The sequence below is a fragment of the Athene cunicularia genome (assembly GCF_003259725.1).
Source record: "Athene cunicularia isolate RWA chromosome Z unlocalized genomic scaffold, athCun1 chrZ_part1, whole genome shotgun sequence".
Classification (NCBI taxonomy): Eukaryota; Metazoa; Chordata; class Aves; order Strigiformes; family Strigidae; genus Athene; species Athene cunicularia.
In genome coordinates, this window is record NW_020799142.1 from 4,704,074 (window position 1) to 4,722,809 (window position 18,736).

The 18,736-nt window shown below is 39.8% G+C and overlaps 1 protein-coding gene across 3 annotated transcripts in view; it reads right to left on the reverse strand.

The window, feature by feature from the left end:
• Window positions 1-234: 234 nt before the first annotated feature.
• TRIM36 (tripartite motif containing 36) overlaps window positions 235-18,736 on the reverse strand; it is a 27,316-nt gene continuing 8,814 nt past the window's right edge. The window contains exons 2-11 of one of the 3 annotated variants that reach the window (XM_026865353.1): window positions 17,813-18,044; window positions 14,709-14,738; window positions 9,962-10,305; window positions 7,411-7,557; window positions 6,283-6,378; window positions 5,100-5,353; window positions 4,348-4,472; window positions 3,507-3,800; window positions 2,908-3,205; window positions 235-1,399 (exon numbers count right to left, since the gene is read on the reverse strand). In XM_026865353.1, the coding sequence (XP_026721154.1) occupies window positions 1,045-1,399; window positions 2,908-3,205; window positions 3,507-3,800; window positions 4,348-4,472; window positions 5,100-5,353; window positions 6,283-6,378; window positions 7,411-7,557; window positions 9,962-10,305; window positions 14,709-14,738; window positions 17,813-18,044 (2,175 nt within the window). In that variant the 3' untranslated portion in view covers window positions 235-1,044. The remainder of the gene's footprint in view (window positions 1,400-2,907; window positions 3,206-3,506; window positions 3,801-4,347; window positions 4,473-5,099; window positions 5,354-6,282; window positions 6,379-7,410; window positions 7,558-9,961; window positions 10,306-14,708; window positions 14,739-17,812; window positions 18,045-18,736) is intronic. The other 2 variants (XM_026865355.1, XM_026865354.1) reach the window with 2 other exon arrangements.

The following is an 18,736-nucleotide window of genomic DNA, read 5'->3' on the forward strand; positions in this document are numbered from 1 at the left end:
GTTTCCAACCCAAACCATTCTGTGGCTCTATGATTTTATGAAAATCACTGTATGTGATACCGTTTTTAACATGAGAGGAACAGAAATTTGAGAGGACACATCTTTTAAGGCAGAAATTGGGTCTCAAAACTTAATCAGTGCATTTTTAACGTTCTTACTAAAAAAAAATCTGCTACTAGATCAAAAAAATAACTTAAAAAATAAGTATTAAAAGAAATACCTGATTTTTTTTTAAAGTTCCCATATTATTACTCATGTCAATAGCCTACATACCAGGTACCATTACTTACACATGCAAACACTTCTGATTTTGGTAAAGTCTGATGTTTAGTGTAGAACTGCACTTTATACAATTTATACAGCCTATAGTAAAAGCCTGGAAGAGTAAAGAAACTTACCATTATGCCACCAACTATGAATACACTGGGTGTCGGAATTAGAGTTTTAGCTTACAATCACATTAAAGATAAATGACATGCAATCAGATTCTAGTTTACCCTCCTCTTTCCAAATACAACCTAAATATTCAGCTGCAGTTCTGATGTCTCCCTGCTTTTTACTGTATTTTTGCAAATGTTGTTTCATGCTGAAAGGCCCAACCCCTGATGCTCAGGGGTTAATTGGAAAGCACTGACCCCTCAGAGGCATTCAGGCAGATTTCTTAAAAGGAGAATGATAATCACATGCTGTCAGCTTTGACTTTATTAAATACAAAACTATGTAAGGATTTAAGTTACATAAAAGGCAGATTTCTACCCCTGAAGAACAATTTTGGTTGCTAGACAAACTTCTCTCCCTGCTTTCCTCTGGGAAGAAAGTCTGTGGAGAACAGCTTTGCACAGATCACAAGAAAGACAGGAGAGTTCCTGGAAGAATGTTTCCTACTGGTACAGGAAGTGTCTGGACCGTTTGTTTCAAAGAAAACATGGCCTAGATGCTTGTGAGCAACACATAGGTAGAAAGTAATTAACGAGGACTGAAAACTAAGGCAGAATTCTGCTCTCATCTTCCACCTCAGAACAGCAATAGGAAGAGATTACTGCACTACATGTCACCGTGGTACTCCCCATACTTTGCTGTGACAGCTTGCTCAAGATGAACTGCTGCACCACCCATTAAGGCAAATGCTGGGTACATTATGCTAGAGCAGTCCACCTCACACTCAAAAAGGCATTTCATACGGCCTGCATCATAAAACCCCACCTTGCCTTTGTCACAGTCGAGGCATATGCCTAAACGTGATGGCAGGGGAAGGATTCTGCTCTCTGGATCCTTAGGGGCAGCGGGTGTCATGGGGATAAAGAACTTCTTCATGCCTAAAGTGACCAGTGTGAAAGGCTGTGATGAGTCAGAGAAGGCATCTTCACTCCCACTGTCATGACCACTGTCTTGCTCATATCTAGAACAGAAAAACAGCCATTTGCTTTTGTCATATTCTGAAGTGGGATCGGTGATGTGAACTGGAGAAAATATTTTTGTAAGACAAGCAACATTACATGATCACCCGCAAAACCTTATGCGATAAAAATATACCTAAGCCAGGAGGGAAGATGCATTTAGTAGGTGGAGAACGCCCACCTGGGCCACTTCAAACGATTAATAACAGCTAAAAACTAATGAGTATGAGACCACAGAAGGCTCTACTAAGGAGCAGATGTATCTAAATGTACTCATGCTAGGAAATTATTAATAAATCTACAGGTATAGTATATTAGTTAACTTGAGAAGTCTTTTAATGAATATGACTAATCATTAGAGACAAAATATGTTTAACTTTATTTACATAATGTTAAACCACACCAGTAAATACAATTAAGATTACTGTTTTCCTGTGAGTTTTCCATGCCACTGTTATATTACATTGTCTTTAAAATCCACAACACAAAAAGTAGTGGTTTAGGTTGTTGTGGAGTGGGGGTTTTTTTAAGCGCTCTGCCTGCAGGCTTCCCTGAAACCTTGTTTCTCACCTGGTTACTGGGTAAAGTTTGTAGCCAGATTTATTCATCTACATGCTTTTCCCCCACTTCTGTCCCCAGATGAGGACAGAAAGAAGCACATAGTCTTCTGCGCAGACAATGCCTAGCTAGGTTTGCAGTTTTGGGGCGTTTGGGGGGAGGTTGGATGTGTGTCACCTAAAGTTTTCCAGATATTTGTGTGGATAAGGAAATCAGGAAATCAGGATCTAATTTCTCACTTTGCAAAAAGACTCCATGTGACTTTAAGCATATCAAGCCATTGGCATTTTCACACTTTCAGGATGTTATACAAGAGGAAGCCACCACATTTGTTACATTCCTGAAAAAGTTAAGTCCTCAGAAGATAGCCTCTCAGCCTGCAGTTCCTAGACACAGGTTTACTACATCTGTAACTGAGAGCTGTAAATTCTTTACTGGTTTGTCCACTGTACTTTGACTTGTGCTCAGTAGCACTCCAGTACCGTATGCAAGGGTATAGCCTGGGATAAACCAGTGACTTGGAATCCACCATAACGCAAGCTACAGCAAAGATATACAAATATGCACAGTGAACACTGTACCGCTGAATGGCTGCCAAACCTAGTATGCTAAGGGAATTAAGGCAGACTCTTCCTACTGACAACTAAACACCGCTTCAATCTTGCAACTGACACTTTTATTTTACCTTCTTGCTTTAACAGACTTATTTTGACATTTATAGGAACCTACTTTCTTTCCAAGAAAGAAAGAAAATAGGATGCTGGATAATTTGAATATCTTTCTACTAACACCAGGGGATGAACAGGACAATCTTCCTTCACCATATCCTTCAAGCCACTTTCTATTAGTTAGGCTCACCATGTGTACTGAGACCAGACTTGCTCTTAATTTATTTTTTAAAAAGCCATCTCCTTATATAAAAACATGCATTAAGCAAGAGTCTGAAATTTACCTTGGGCTGGTCACATCATGGGTATTATGGAACAATTTCTGTATCTTGTTGCTAGAAACAACTCCCACTTTCACCAGGTATGAATAGTCTTCCACATGAAAAGCCCAGAAGTGCTTCCCTTTGGCAATCCCAGTGTCACCAATGATGTAATCCAGGGTTGTGTAGCATCCAACCTGCATGCGCTCAGATCCCAGCAGAAGAGGAAATCCAGCCCTACTTTCCACAGAGGTTCTTCTTGGGTTCAGCAGGAGATGTTCACTGTTATACCCACACTTGTCATCAAAAAGAAAACTGAAAACTGAAAAACAGTATCCCAAAATATTTCCTCTTAGTTAAGTATTTGGCCTTCTGTGCTTATAAACTACATTTTAAGTCACACTGGCGTTAGAATTTCTCACTTTTAAAGGCTACCAGGAATGTCAGGCAAGCTAACAGTCTCAGTATGTTACCTACGTAACCTGTTTGTTAACAATGCTTCTAAACATTTATGCAACCAGTAACAGTACAGTAGAAGTCTGGGAGCTACTGGAAACCACCTACAGCTCTTATCACTGACAGACATAGATTCAGCACCTTGTAGATATAAGAAAACCCAATACCTGGAGCTGGAGGTGTATGCAAAATAACTTCCCGGCTCCAAGGGCTACAGATGGACCCTTTATATCCTCGAGCTCTAAAGGCATAGCTGCTGTCATCATCAAGATCAGATATTACTTTGCTCTTGCTGCAAACTTTGATCTCTTGCCACGTTGCACTCTCCTCTTCTCTATTAAGCTTATGATATTCAAGAACATAGGTATCAGCTGAGTCTGTCTTCCCAGGGCGTTCCCAACTGATCAGAGCTTTGTTGTACATTCTGCTCTGCTCCTCATTGATTTCTGGTATTTCTAGACCTGGAATGCCAGAGATTCAGGAGAAAAAAAACCCTCAAATTTAGATAGTTGTTTCAGAATTAAGCATACAAGCCCTTTGCTAAGTGGCTATATCACTGTGTGTTTGGGGGGGAAATCTGACTCAGTTAAAGAGGGCAGATGAGGATGTTTCTGTTCATGCACTTAAATTCAAGTCCCTCTCTGTTTTTACTTAGAAAGTTGTATTATTTGTTTTTGATGGCAGCTGAAAAAAAACATTAAAAAACCTATTCTTTTCTGTTGTGCAACAAAAAGCTTCTGGAAAGACCCAGTATTACTTAACTACAATATTTTGGAAGCCAGTGTATACTGGTACTGAATGCAATGGCATCATAGCTTCTTTAGGAAAGCTGAAGCTAGCATTGCTGCCAGGTAATTAATGCCTTGTGGGTCACAGAGACAGAAGGGACAATACAATGCAAGTTACAAGACTATGTTCAGCAACTGCAGCCCTGCATAAATTCTACCTCTTTTCACAGAAGTCCTCAAAGATGTAACTCAAGAAAGACCTGATGCTCTTGCAATTTACCATTGGAATGGAAGCACAAGTCACCAAGGATCTCTTCTTGCTTGGCTGTGTCCACCACAAAGTCTTCAAAAGTAGTTTCAGCTGCTGGCCTGAAGCTCTTCAGGGATTCAGTAGCTTTTTGGATTCTGAAAGCAGAGTAGCAGAGGGACAGCAGAACAGAGCAAAGAAAATTCACATGTGTGTATTTCTTTAAGGAAAAATGCTACTTTTTGCTTTAAATATTCTCATGTGTTTACTGATGTCTCCCAGAAATTTCTGTCCCTCTAGACAGAATTCAAATGCAAAATTTAAGGGCCTTTTGTACATCAGTGTAAAGATAACAAACAAGTAATCAAGAATTTTAACAATTTGGGGCCTTATGCTCAAAGAAAAAAATAGGTGTGAAGCAATAATGGAGAACTGCTACTAAGATCAGAGTTTAAAGCCAGAAGAGACCTGTTAGATTAACTTGCATAACCTGATACAATCTCTGAGCAAAGGAATGTTTCAGGGAGCTGAATGAGCGAGCTCCCTTCTGCTGCAGTCCTACTGAACAAGGCTAAGCATTGTCTCAAGACAGAACCCGTCCTGTATGCCGTTTCTTAATGCACACTGTAATACGGTAATTTCAGCTGAGCAGTACCAGGACCATTCTAAACCTCTACAATACAAGGTACCACATTCAGTACTTTGCTAGCAGGTGTGAAAAGAATATGACTGACCAGACATCCTCAAACAGTACTTGCACCTCAAACCGAAGATAATTAAGATACCTCACGTGAAGTTGTTTTGCTGTTTGAACAAAACAAGAAGGATCAGTTTCTTTAAGCACTTCTTGAGCATATCCTACAAGGCCATTATTTTCCAGGAGCCCCTGATATTCTTCTGCTTGCATTTGCAATTTTTCCAGCCTTAAATTCTTAGAAATTTCAATTGCCCTAAGAGCTGCAGATTTCTTCTCTTCCAGGACATGAGATAATTTCTCAAAACTCTGAGATGCTTCTTCTTTAGCTCTTTCACTGTTGCACTAGGAGGGAACAAAAGACATTTCAGAGAGATTCCACAGAACTGTGGCTGTGTACAGAAACATACTTAAGGTTGTTCAAGATATCATAGCGAACTAGTCATCTGTTTGACAGAGAAGACTAGTTGAGCTTTGTTATGCTCTTCAGCACTGAAAATGCAATCAGCACTGCACCCAAGCTAGTAAGCATTTACTTAACACAGAGAATGAAGAGCAGTAAAGTATTCCTCTGATTATGTTTTGAGTTATGCAGGGCATTTGTCTTAACAGCTCACAGAAAAGCACTGTAAAAGCAGGTCCGACTCTAGAGTCTTCATGCCCAAGAGCTAGGTGTCCTTCCATCTTCCCCAATCACCCTGGACTGGGGGTCCAGCTCAGGTTCTCACACATACCCTCAGACCTGTAGTGCCACCTTGACTAGTACCCTGGATAAAAGGAACTACAAAGCACGGATACAATCTGTACCAAGATACAGGCAGGACCAGGAGTTCCTACAATTTCTGCCATCAGGTTTTTCAGCTTGTATGTGAAATCACAGCTCTGACTCTTCTGCAGGGAGATTTTTGCCCTTAATTCTGACTTTACTGCAACATCCTCGAGGTCAACAGACAGTATGAATTGTGCAGAACCATTAATACACAGCAGCTGTAAGTATAACACACCTCTCTTTGGTTAAGGTATCAAATAAGCTTTATTTCAATTAAATTTACAGCAGCATCCAAAACTTCCCTCTGCATGTTGCCCAAATTTCCCACACTGTCAGGATTAAGTCTTACCATGTGTGAGTCAGGACTAATACAAACTGTTCAGAAATTGTTTTACTGGTTAACTGAAAAAACCTGAAGGATTTAAAACACTTCACTGAAAGCAGTTCAAGTCCCTGCTGTGTTCCTGCAAGGGCCATCTCCAGACAATCTGCAAGCCACTCTTACCTCTGTTTCTTTCAGCAACAGATCCAGCTGGGTGATGTGAGTCTTCACCTGGTTCTCCTTACTGATGAGGTATTCAATATCTTTTGAAAGCTTCTCCTGTTAAAATAAAATTGCAAGATGGCAAAATAAGGGTATCCCACCCAAACTGACAACCAGTGCAGGCAGGTCATCCAGCTAGCACTCAGTCTACATAGCTACAAGAACAACAGCCTGTTATGAGCAGCACCCCTGCAGAGAATCACTCGATAACCTGCAATGACTGAACAGACATCAGGCCACTGCTGTGAGCAGGACTGTATGGACAAGAGGCAACAGCCTCAGCTGGCTCATTCTTCCCCAGCCACAGGAGTTACCCTCTCAGGCTAGGAACATGAGGCTTCAGGACATTACTAAAACTTACAGAAAAGTCTTGTTAGTTATTAATTCATTTGTATTAAGATTTGGTAGAAAAATGAGTGGTTCAAAGAAGGAACTTATGAGTGTCTCTGCACTTCCTCGCAAGAGTTAACAGCTGTACAGGAAAAGCCTTGCAAGCAGGCCAGAATGCCAAAGAGCACAAGGCAGGCCGGTCTGGTTTTTTTTTTTTCCTTTTTTTTTTCCCCTGTGAGCTAGTGAGATAGAAAAGGAAGAAGAGGAGGTAGCAGCAATCATTCTTTAGTAACAAAGCAGCATTTGCAAGTCTTCCCTGTTGTACTGTGCATAGGGAATCAACAGTTATGCAATTTCAGAAACATACAAAGTCGGGACTTCAGACACAAATTTTTCAGGAGTGCTTCTAAAATATCAGCTAATCCATGCCACAAGAACAGTTATCTTAAAAAAACCTAGATTTGTAAAGTATTAACTGTTTAAACCTTCTGCATTGGTCAGTACTGCTGTACAGCTGGCTAAAATAAGGTGGAAGCACTTTCAAGGGGTTATGTTTCAAGCCTTGTAGAAAATATAGTTTAGGCATAAACTATGTCACACTAATATATAAATTAACAGATGTTGCACTACAGAATGCCTCATGATTACTTCAGTGTCCTCTAAACACAGGTCCTGGCTTACTGCCAGATGGAATTTGTCCTTACACCACAAGCTCAGTATTCTTCCCCTTCTTAAGGTCAGGTCCAACAATATTTTTACCTTAAGGGTTTTGTAGGCAGTGCTCATGGTTGTTACTCTATGATTTGCATGACATCCACCCAGTTTACAAAGATGACAAACAGGCCTTCTGCAAATTTCACAGTACATGTTTACCCTCTCCATTTCATGTTCTGGACACATCAAAACCTGAAAAAAAAAAAAAAAAAAAGAGAGAGAATGCAAGTGTACTTCCAAAAACTTAGATGCTCCACAAACCATCAAAACACTCAATCATCTCACAGCAGTATTTAACTTCATCAGTGGATTTTTTAATATTCAGTTTATCTTCCACCTTTTATATTTGTCCATGACAGTGAAAGTCAGCAGATGAACACACAGTTTCACGAGATTTACAGTGTGTAAACCTGTAGCAATGTCTGTGTACATTTCACATAGACTCCATACTGCAAATCAACTGTGTTGCCAATCCCTTAAATTGTTTGCATGCCTCAAGATCCCTATGCTCCTGTTCAGAGCTGTAAATGCAATATATAATATACCCACTCAGTCACATTTAACTGTTTCTATGCTAGCACCTCTTGAAACAGCTATGAATTGTTTCTTAAAGGAAGAATTGACATAATACTGTAATTTAAGTTTAAACTAGACTCTGATCAGCCACATAGCCCCACTTGGAGCAACAAACGAAATACAGCCACCCCCACCAATCACAGTCATTTTATGGACAAAAGGCTCCAGTGTTTCAATTTTTTTTGACTGACTCCAATTACAAGCTGTTTGTGCTGAGCATTAATTCCAGTATCAGCTTAATAAGCATAGCAAAAAATCTGGTGGTCTCTAAAAATCATCGTTCAAAAACTAAACTTATTTGATCTACTCAAAGAGGGAAAATAATGCTGCTGAACTCCAAGCTCAAGCAACAGATAAAACCAGCTAAAAAGGGAAGTGTGGTTTAAAAAAAAATAAAAATGCTTTGCCTCATTCCAGAGCACTGAAAGACAATATTTGGGTCCATCTACTCCATGTTACCAAAGAAGAGCTCTTGAGAAAGCTTTTCAGTTTTATGTCAAGGAGAACAAGACAGCAGTGCCAACACTTAAGCTTTCAAAGTATAATCTTCTAACACACACACAGAAAAAGAGAAAAAAATTGTAAGTAGCATAAATATGGACACAATAAGCTAAAATTGCAAATTATTTCTGAAACCAACTCTCAAGTCCTAGATGTTATCTTAAGGCTATGATGAAAAGCCCAAAGACACCAGTCTCCCCTAGTCCCTTGGTACTAAGACTGCCATTACAGCAAAATATGCAACAACATATCCTGCTGTCATTGACTGCTGGATTTGAGGAAGAAAAATAAAAGGACACTTTCACGAAAATCAGCTGTGCAGGCAGACACCTCCAAAAACTGCAGTCAGTTAGTCTGTGGAAGTAATTTTTCCACAGCAGTGCATAATCACACCTAACAGAAACCATGTATTTTTATTCATGTCATCCAAAAGACAAGAATTACAGCCTGCAAGCTAGAGACAGAAGAGGTCAGACGCAGACTACCTTGCCTAGTTCTCTCAAAATTCAAGAACAATCAGCCCAGTATGTGCTTCTCCCATCCCCACCACACACATTACAGTGTTCTCCAGTCTCCTTGTAAAGTAAAGTATGAGTGAGAACATGGTTTAGGAGACCAGGAAATACTTCATGCATTCAGTTCAGGTCTTAACAACGTAGTGCAATGAAAAATGCACTTTTCTTTATATAAAATAGTCCTGAAAAGTCTCTACAAGAGCACAGTAAAGATCAGTTTACTGTTGTTGGGTAGTTTTTCTACAAAGTAGATGTATCTACCGTTGATATAACTATACGAGGCTTTTCTCTTTTTTTTTTTCTTTTATTTTTTTAAACAGCACATCTGTCTGCACATATAATTTTAAAGAGCTAAATCATACACACACACACTTGATACATCAAGGGCAGGATGATCTAAAACACTTCTCACCCTTTTGCTCTGCTTCAACAGAATTCAGCTAATGACTTTCAAACCCAAATTCAGTCTGCATGTTGTATAACAACATATGGTATCTTTACAAGTACAGAAGGATCACAAAATGCCTTTGGTATTTTAAAGTAGCAACATTGCAGCGTGAGGGTTCAGATACCATAGAAGCTAAGTTTTTAAGGATTTGTGCAGCATTTTAGATCAAATAGATGTGTATAAGAGACAGGTGTTGGGTTTACTGCACACAGGCATCCTCCTTAAACTGATTTTCAGACAAGCTCTGCTATTCTATATGTTCAAGATCATTAAGTCTCAAATAAAGAAAAAAAAGGCCCAAATCACAAATAACACAATCCATACCACAAAGTAAGAAATCCTTATTTTTAGGGCTCCCTTCAAATGTGTTCTCAATGCCCTCTTCAGCAACAACCACTTCAGCATCAACTAGAACAAAAGCTTATGGTTCACTCAATAAATAACAGCAACAATCAATAAAGCAACAACGGTCCTAAAAAGCAACTACCATTGCAGATATGTCTGAAGCCATATGTAAATGCTGCAACCCAAATTCTGTGAGATACAGTATAGTTACCTTGGGTCTGAAGTTGGTGGTTGGTCCTACATATTCATGCCGGGCTTTTGCAGTTCCCCAAGGATGGTGTATTTTGAAACATTCGTTGCAATAGCTTGCACTGCAGTCCATGCAGCTCTTTGTGGATTCTTGTGGTGGAGGTTTGCAAAAATCGCACATAACAGCAATGGCTGCCCTGGCTGCCTGTCTGTATCTTTCCACAATGGTTTCCAAAGTAAAGTTGCGAAATAAGCCATTGATACCACGTTCTCCAAGATCAATATCCCGCTGGCAACCCGGACAAGGAAATAGACTCGATCTAGGAGTCAGTGAATTGCGTTTTCTGCCTGTGTAGACACCAAATCCTGATTTAGGAGAAGCATAAAAAGAAGAGGTTTAGATTTTAAAGGGAGAAGCACAGGAATTTACAAACCAATTCCAAACTATCGTAGCACATCATCCAAACCAGTACAATACCAATTCATATGCAGTCTGCCAAGACAAAGAGAATACATTTGCCATGACAAGGTAGTGTACTATCTGAGTCCAGGGGACTTACAAACTATACACTAAAACTTAATACTATGTTAAGGTGAATTTAGCTACTCCAATCCTATCTTTTTCAACTAGTTTTGGATGCACTCAAGCTACAGACTTTGGAAGTACTAAATATAAAACCTTCCAGAAACTAGCTGGTTTTAGGTTAACTGGCTGCCGACATAAAGAGCAACAGCTATGTAACTTACTGAAGTGAAAGATGCTTATTCCAAGAGTAAAACTAGTTATTCCCAGACAAATACACCCATCTTCAAGCTCCCTGAAGTTTGCTTTGGGTGAGTCAAACTTATGTGGTTCATCCCAAAAGGCATCATAATAAAACAAAGAAAAACAAGACGACTAGGTATTACCAATGTGAAATCTCAGTCAAACCATTTAGTCAAAATATGCTGACTTGAACTTTGCTGAATGGCCTTGATAAAGGAGGGCTGCTAACTATGCCTATACACTAAAGGGGATGCTGACACTCTGCCCTGAACTGGGGAATCACAGATCTGCAAGGTTACAACAGGGTATGTCCACCTCTTTTCATTTCAAGAGGAGATAGCAGAAATGCTGCAATCCTACCTGCTAGCTATGCACAAATTTCCCCTCCTCTCCAAAATAGTGATCAAAGGCTCAAGTAAAGCCACAAGCCTAAGAAGCCCTTGGAGCCTGTTCAAGGGGTTGGCTCACACTGACCCAAAAGCTATTCAGAGCATAACAGTCTAAGGCTATCAGACAGGGAGTGCATCACCATGTCTCACTCATGAACCCACAGGGCACAACTATCAAGAGTTCTTCATGTATTTCTGAAGCAGGCTAAGCCAGTGTTTAGGCTTAACATATAACCTCTCAGCTTCCCCTTACAAAGAAACAAAAAAACATTCCCTGTAGCTGAGGCATGGTTTTAAGATCCCTTTGAAAGGACTGCATGTTGGAATAACTAACAAATTTTTAAATGGAGGTATGGCTTAAAGCTGAACTCTTGAGTGTTGAAATTGTTTCTTCTTCAGAAAGGGAAGCTTGTTCTCATCTCTATTTAGTCAGTATCTTCCCATCAGAAATATTGATGGTCCATTTCTTTTGGAAGTGTCCTTTGATAGCATCCAAGAGACACTTGCCTTGTGACACTCTCCTGTGGCTGCTTCACCCAACAATCCAAAATCTCCCTTCCTAACATGCCCTTTTCAGTGACTTTTAGAAAACCACAAGCCTACACTCCTATAAGGAACTAGTGCATTTAAAGATGTTTGAAATGTGCCCCATGGTGCATGACCATCAGTTAAGAAGCCACAATCAGCATGAATAAGTGTGCACAAGCTGGCAGTCCCAAACTCAGCCGTCTCATGCCTTCCTAGAGGTTCCGAGCTGAACAACTGAACTGCATTTACAGAACAGTATGTGTGACACAAGACACCAGTATACAACTCTCTGGCTAAGGGGAGCAGAGATTTTGGTTTACTTGAAATGAATTAAATTACCCAAATTGCATGTCCTGCAGTACCTGTAACTTGGTATACACAGCAACACACACATGCAATGCACAGCAAAAGCAGTAAAATGCAAACTTTCTTTCCAATGTATGCTCCAAGCTAGCACTGCACACAGGAACACAGATTTTCTACACAGACTTCAACAAAGGCCTGAAGAAAAACATAATTTTACATGCAGTGCCACGCAGCCAACATCTACAGAAAGGAATCAGGAGTATTTACATTTGCTAAAACTAAAAAAATAGTGATACAGTGCTTTATGTACAGGGATTGCCTACGAATAGTATACTATAGCAGAGAGCAAGCAATGACAAAGCAGGATAACAAGAAAAAAAAACATGGTGCAGTGGTCAAGTTTAAAAATACATTCTGAAATTCTTATCCAGTAGCATGCTTTTAAAGTCTAGCCCAAGCAGCTCAAATGTGGAAGTTGGTGTTTGTTTAACTCAAAGGTGAGTTTGGCTGCATCCCAGTGGGGGCCTTTCATTCTGCCCATGGTGGACTGAAATGAGACCATCATCAGGAGCCATGCTCTGAGAAGACTGGTGACACTGCTTACAGAAAGCAATCCAGTACCAAGGAAGTTGTGTACACCTTCAGATGTCTCATTCCTTCTCGCTGACAGCACTCTAAGAGCCTAGGGTTTAATCCCTGGTAGTTTATTTGATAAACTTCTTGGTGTGCTCTGCCACTTCAATAGTTAGAAGTATGGAAACATTCTCTTTTTGCCTAGTGAGTTTTAAAATATTAACATGCAGTAAGAATTAGTCTACTTTCTGCTTACAGGATTTCTGCACTCCTATTTTAAAAAGAAAGCACTGATGAAGTGATAAATTTCTTCAGGCACTACCTTTCCTATCTGCCTGTGTCCAGTTTGCTAAAACTGAATTCTGCTTATATACACACAAAAAATCCACAAAAAATACAAGCAGTCAAAAACATGGATTTCGTAGTCATATTAGATGTGAGTCTCAGAGAAACTTAGATCCTCCCCATACTGTCTTTTACACTTTGCCAATCTGGTTTACAACAAACAAGTATGTAGTTTTTGAAACATTAGGAATCATCCCAAGTTTTCCACTGTGTTTTTTAAACAGACTGCTCCACTTACAATGAATAGCTCAATCAGTAACTAAAATTTAGCACAACATATGCTCATGCTCAGACTCCAGACTCACAAATATACAGATTGCAAAGACTCAAGTCAAAGAGCAATCTTAAGCATGTCTTTTAAAGACAATGTTTAAATGTCTTCTTGCCAAGGATAGGTAACAACACTTAAAATGTTGAAAAGTCCAACCTGCAGCTGACGGTTTGCAAAGGGATAAGACATCTTAAAGATAAAATTGTGTTTTCCAAGTACACAGTATCACCAGAATTCTGTGGTTATGGAAGACAAGGAAGTTAAATGTGTGAGAGTTTAAAAAAAAGATTTTAAAAGTCAACTGGATTCTTATACAGGTTTTTTTAAAAATATAAATGTATATTGCCACTCCCCCAAACTCAGTTAATGCTTGTGGCTGGATTTTTAGGCAGAAAGAAAAAAATATATGAGAGGTCAATAGCTGCAAAATGTCATTTTCAGTCACTTTCATCTTCCCCAAATCAAGGGTGCTTTCTGCAGAAAGTGCAGATAAGGAGAGCTTTCCAAGAGCTCTGATGGTTTTACAATTTAGATTTATGAATCTAAGTCACTTGGCTCCCTCGTCTGAGTTGGACATGACATGGTGTCCTACAGTATCTTTGTTTTATGACACTTTCGGTCTTCAACTGAGGCAATTTTAAACTTCCCCTTCTGATTAGCTGCTCTGTCCTCCACTGAGTGTAAAATTCAGATTTATGTTTAGCTCAGATGACGTCTTCTTTGAAGAACACGGTATTCTTATAGATTGCTCATGTGCCTGACAATATCATCGCAACACAGAGTTTTGGGGTTTTTTTTCTGTTGTTGACAAAGCATCTCATGAAAAAAATAAGTATTGATGTTAACAAGCTCACAAAGTGGCTGAAATGCTCAGACTAGCTCAGTTTTGGAAGTCAGATGTACTTAGAGACACACTGGCTACCCTTCAACCTGACTGTGTCACTAAGCACACCAAACATTACAAGTATATCCATTTAAAGTATTTCATTTACCTAACATACTCACGTGCTGTGCTAAATTGCTAGATCCAGAACTACCTACTCAGATTAACATGGTGTATATTTCAATCTGCTTCTTTACCAAATTAAGTGGGCTGAGATACAGTTAAGAACTGGTATTACTTTCCATTTAGAAGTGATGGTCAACCATGACCTCTCAGTGTTATGAAGATCAACCTAACAATTACTCTTTACTACCAGTAAGACCCTGGTTTTTACTGAAACTTGAACACATAAACTCCTGAAAATTAAAAAGCATGGGATGAGGGGGTGACTGTTGGGATTTTGTTTTAAAGGGAGAGACAATGTGCATTTTTGCACACATAAATGTATGTTCAGTCATGCATACACACAAGAAAAAATATATAATCCAACTCTTAACTGAATTCCAGTCCAGTTGACCTTTAAGTCAGTGCTAAACAGAATTAAAAGCTCTCATTATAGAAGTCCTTTGCTGTACCTTTGCTCACTGCAAAAGTCATTCTGTGGACTTGACCACTGACAAAAAGCTATATGCTAACCAACAATATTTAACTTGAGATCTAAATGCTAGACTATCTCTAGCCAATACACAAGAAATGAAGCATTTCTACCTCTCCACCCAAAAGACCTCCTCTGTGAGGCTGCAAACAATTAACAGAAAGCTGTTTAGAAATTGAAACATTATACATATCATTGGTTTACAATGGTTCAGATGAAAACAATCAACTATTTTCTCTCCTGTGATTGTTAAAATACTGCAGAGCTGAAAGGCAAGAATGTTTAATGTTCTAGCACATGAAACAACTGTAGTATTTAAGAACAGAAAAAGAGAGAAAGAAGAGATGAGGGGAGCACAGGGAGAGATATTTCATTCAGTTTCTGCATCATCCATCAGTGTTGCTCCTGTCAACATAACCACAATATGTGCTGTGCTTTAATTGTATCAACAGTGTAATTACACTAACTTACATAAAATGGATTAGCAATAAGAGATATCCTTTGTTTTCATTTTATATGCACATAATTGTTTAAATCAAAGATTATTTTATATACAAGGTAAAAACAGTGCGGCTTTTTTAAACCAATACATAAGATTTTAGGAAGCATGTGCACATCACTTCAACTGAAAAATAAAGGGTTCTGCCAGTTCCAGCCTTTGTACATTAAGATAAATTGTATTTGTAAATGCAAGTTGTGTGTCTATAACAAAGTGTGAACCAGTTCCTTCTAGCATCTCAAGAATTTAAGTGCCAAAATAATTTTAAATAGATGACACTCCTCATGCAGACAGCAGGGATTCCTTAAGCAAAAAAAAAAAAGAAGAAAAATAAAAAGCCTATGGCAGGAAGGTGTCACATACATTTTCAAATATAACAATGACTTGATAGTGACATGCCCTGCATAGTCTACCAGAAATTCTACCGCTTTTTGTTATATGTGTTAAGTCCCACTTCAGATGTTTTCTCATGTTTTTTCTCTTACGGAGCTGTTTTAATAAAAATTCCCCTAATGATCTCAAAACGAATTAAGGAAGGTAATACATAGTATGGGTACTTGAGATGCAAGGGGAGAATTGTACAAATGTAAGTTGCAAGTTGGTTGAACATTACTGGCATCAAATGTCTGAAAGCCAATTTCACACCTCAAACAGCAATGGAACTATAATGCTTCTAACATTAGAAGCAAAGACAGTATAACCCAAATGTCCAAATGTATTCTTCAAAGCTCCCATTTCCATATGCTTTTCATTTTGCAAATTTAAACTGTCTGAGATGATAATTTGCCTGTGATGTGCATCTGCCCAATGCTCTTTGTCAGAAGGAGGAGGAAGCCCATTATTTCCAAGTCTCAAACCTCTTCTGCTACTCATCAAACAGGTATGCAGTCTTTAGAATAGCATTCATCTCCTACCAGCAGGTCAGATGAAAAGATAACACACATAACCTCCCATCTGTTTGCTGGTATGGTGGTGGACTACTGCGGATTTAAAGATTACAACCTCAGCAACAACTTGTGTACATGTATATATATCTCAGGGTGAGGGGTAGCAGGGGGGAGAGGGCAGGAGTACCAACAACAGGTCTTTCTTGCCCTGTTGTCAAGGGCATAATGAAACTATGGCAGCACTGTGAAATGAACTCTGCAAGCCTAGTAGTAATTAAATGTCAAGCTCCCAAGGGAGCTTTGCCACCTCCAAGCACAGGATGGACTGTGCCACTGCAGCACACGTGGGCCATGCCATGCTAGATCGCTGTTTCTACTGCCCAATGGAGAGCAAGCTGGAGGGTAGCTGCTTTTGATGGGAGGTAAGGGATTACACCTCCTCCCTTACGCCACTGAAGGAAGCGTGGGGGTGCTGCTTCCCATGCACAGCCTAGCTGATACGTCCATACTTTGCAAGCCACAGTTTTTACAGGGAGCTCAGGTCACCCATGGTGCATCCACCACTCCGCAGACACCCAACCTGGTGCTCTGATGTCCACCCTGTAAAACATGATGCAGACAACTGCAGCAGAAACCAGGGACCGCAATGGTCCATGATAAAATGCCATGTCAGAACATTATGTTTACTGAGGAAAAAAGGGAACAGGCTTGGATCTGGGACAAGGCAGTCACCAGTGGGCTCTCCTCATTCAAACTTAATGTGACACTGCTGTTAGAGAGGCTTTAGAAAGAGGCTGAAGTGTATGTAGAGCTAAAGAGTGACTGCAAGGCTGTGCACCTACCTCATGTCCAGAAAACAGGACTGTAATGAGGGTAACTAGACATTTGGTTTGGAGAGTCTCTCAAATCATGTAAGCCTCAACCAGCCACTACAGCAAATACAGCATTCACTCAAACTGATTTGAAACAGTACTAACAACTCAGAAGTTGTTTAAAAGAAGCAGGTGAAAGAAAATATGTGAAATTTGAAAACTGGGGAGGATAAACGTTAGTAACATATGAAATGCAGCTTTAGAGTTTGTCTTGTGGTGACTCTTCCAGGGCACCACAGAGTGAGATTTTTGAAGCGGATAATTATGTCAGAAGGAAGCCTAAAATCCAAGATGAAGTTTCTTTCAAGCAATACAGCATGCACGAAGTTCTTTTGGTGTATCTGTGTAAAAGCGGATGAGCTCATCTATGAATTACACAGACAACTGTAAGAATCCTTCTGGTGTGGTATCACAAAGAGCATGAGGAGTCCTTTAAGGCATAAGTGCTCCTTAAAGCTTCGAGCAGATCACACTGAAAGAGGCTGTTAGTGCAGTCTTACAGTTATCTGGCCTCCAATTCTGCAACTGTGCAATGATCATCATCTATGAAAAATGATTTATTGTAAGCACAGTGAAATAGGTAGGACAAAATTACTATCTGCAAGTCTGCAGAGGCTCAGAAGGAAGTCAGAACTACTGAATTAGGCTGGCTGAAACCTGAGAGAACCACCTCAACAGTACTACTGACAGGCAGTGAAATTGCTGAAATCTACATCTTGACACTACTGAACATGAACTGCCACAAAAACAAATCTATTATATATGAAATAAAGTGCATTGTCCTTAAAAATATTCCCATTGTTCTTGCCACAGAATAAACAAGACTCACACCATCCCTAAGTCATGCATTTAACCATGTAAGGAGTACTGGGCAGACTTTTCACCAATGCAGATACCATTCAGCTCACGCCAGTCTAATACATAAAATTAGGAAAACATGCAAAAATTCTCATACATACCTGATCTACTAACCCTGTCAATTCTGTCCATGCTAGAAGAGATTTTAATTCGAGGGCTACTCTGATTAGAGGATTCAGAGCCTCCATCAGCAAAACAGTCTTCAAATGCAAAGAGTATTTCTTTCACACATTTGTGACAGACATTGTGCTGGCAAGGAAGGATCAGTGGATGGGTAAATAATTCCTTGCATGCTGGGCAGATGAGCTCTCTTTCGATACCCTTAATGGCAACCTTCATGACAAAAAGAGGGAGAAACAAGTGTAAGTGCAGAAAACCAGCAAGATATACGACACAGCTGCATGTCTGTATGTCACCAAAACCCAGCTCTCTAGAATAATGGTTGCACACAGTTTTAGCTGTTTTGGAGGACTCTTCTGGTTAACACTGCAAACAAATCTTAATTAATATTTATGAAAGCACCGACAACGTTCATTTCAACCAAACTGTACACTGCCACTAGGCAAACTCAGTTCACCTTTAGGTCATGTCTGCATTGCAGGGGAGGAAAGGAGGGGAATAGTCTCTAATTCCCCTCAACCAACCATCCTTCTTAACAATAGTAATCCATACGTTTAACTCGGCTTGCTCACTTGCTTTTCGGGGGAGGGGGAAGAAAAAAGAAACTAAGTGTCGGACTGGTTAAACAACAAGCTTTCCTGCCATGTCATTCACATTTAAGGGCTGAAACGGCCTTAAATTCATTAGGCTAATAGTTCGAGTCAGGAACATTATTTATTTATTTTATTTATTTATTTGCCGCACAAAGAGCAGCCCGTGGATCAATGCAGCTCTTCAGTAATTTCAGTGGCCCCGCAGCCATCTGGCACCGCGCTCCGGGGCGGGAGGATCTGCTGGGAGAGCAAACGGCGAGCCCGGCCCCAGCGAAGCATCAAGTGACGGGCGCAGACACCGGCTGCCCAGCG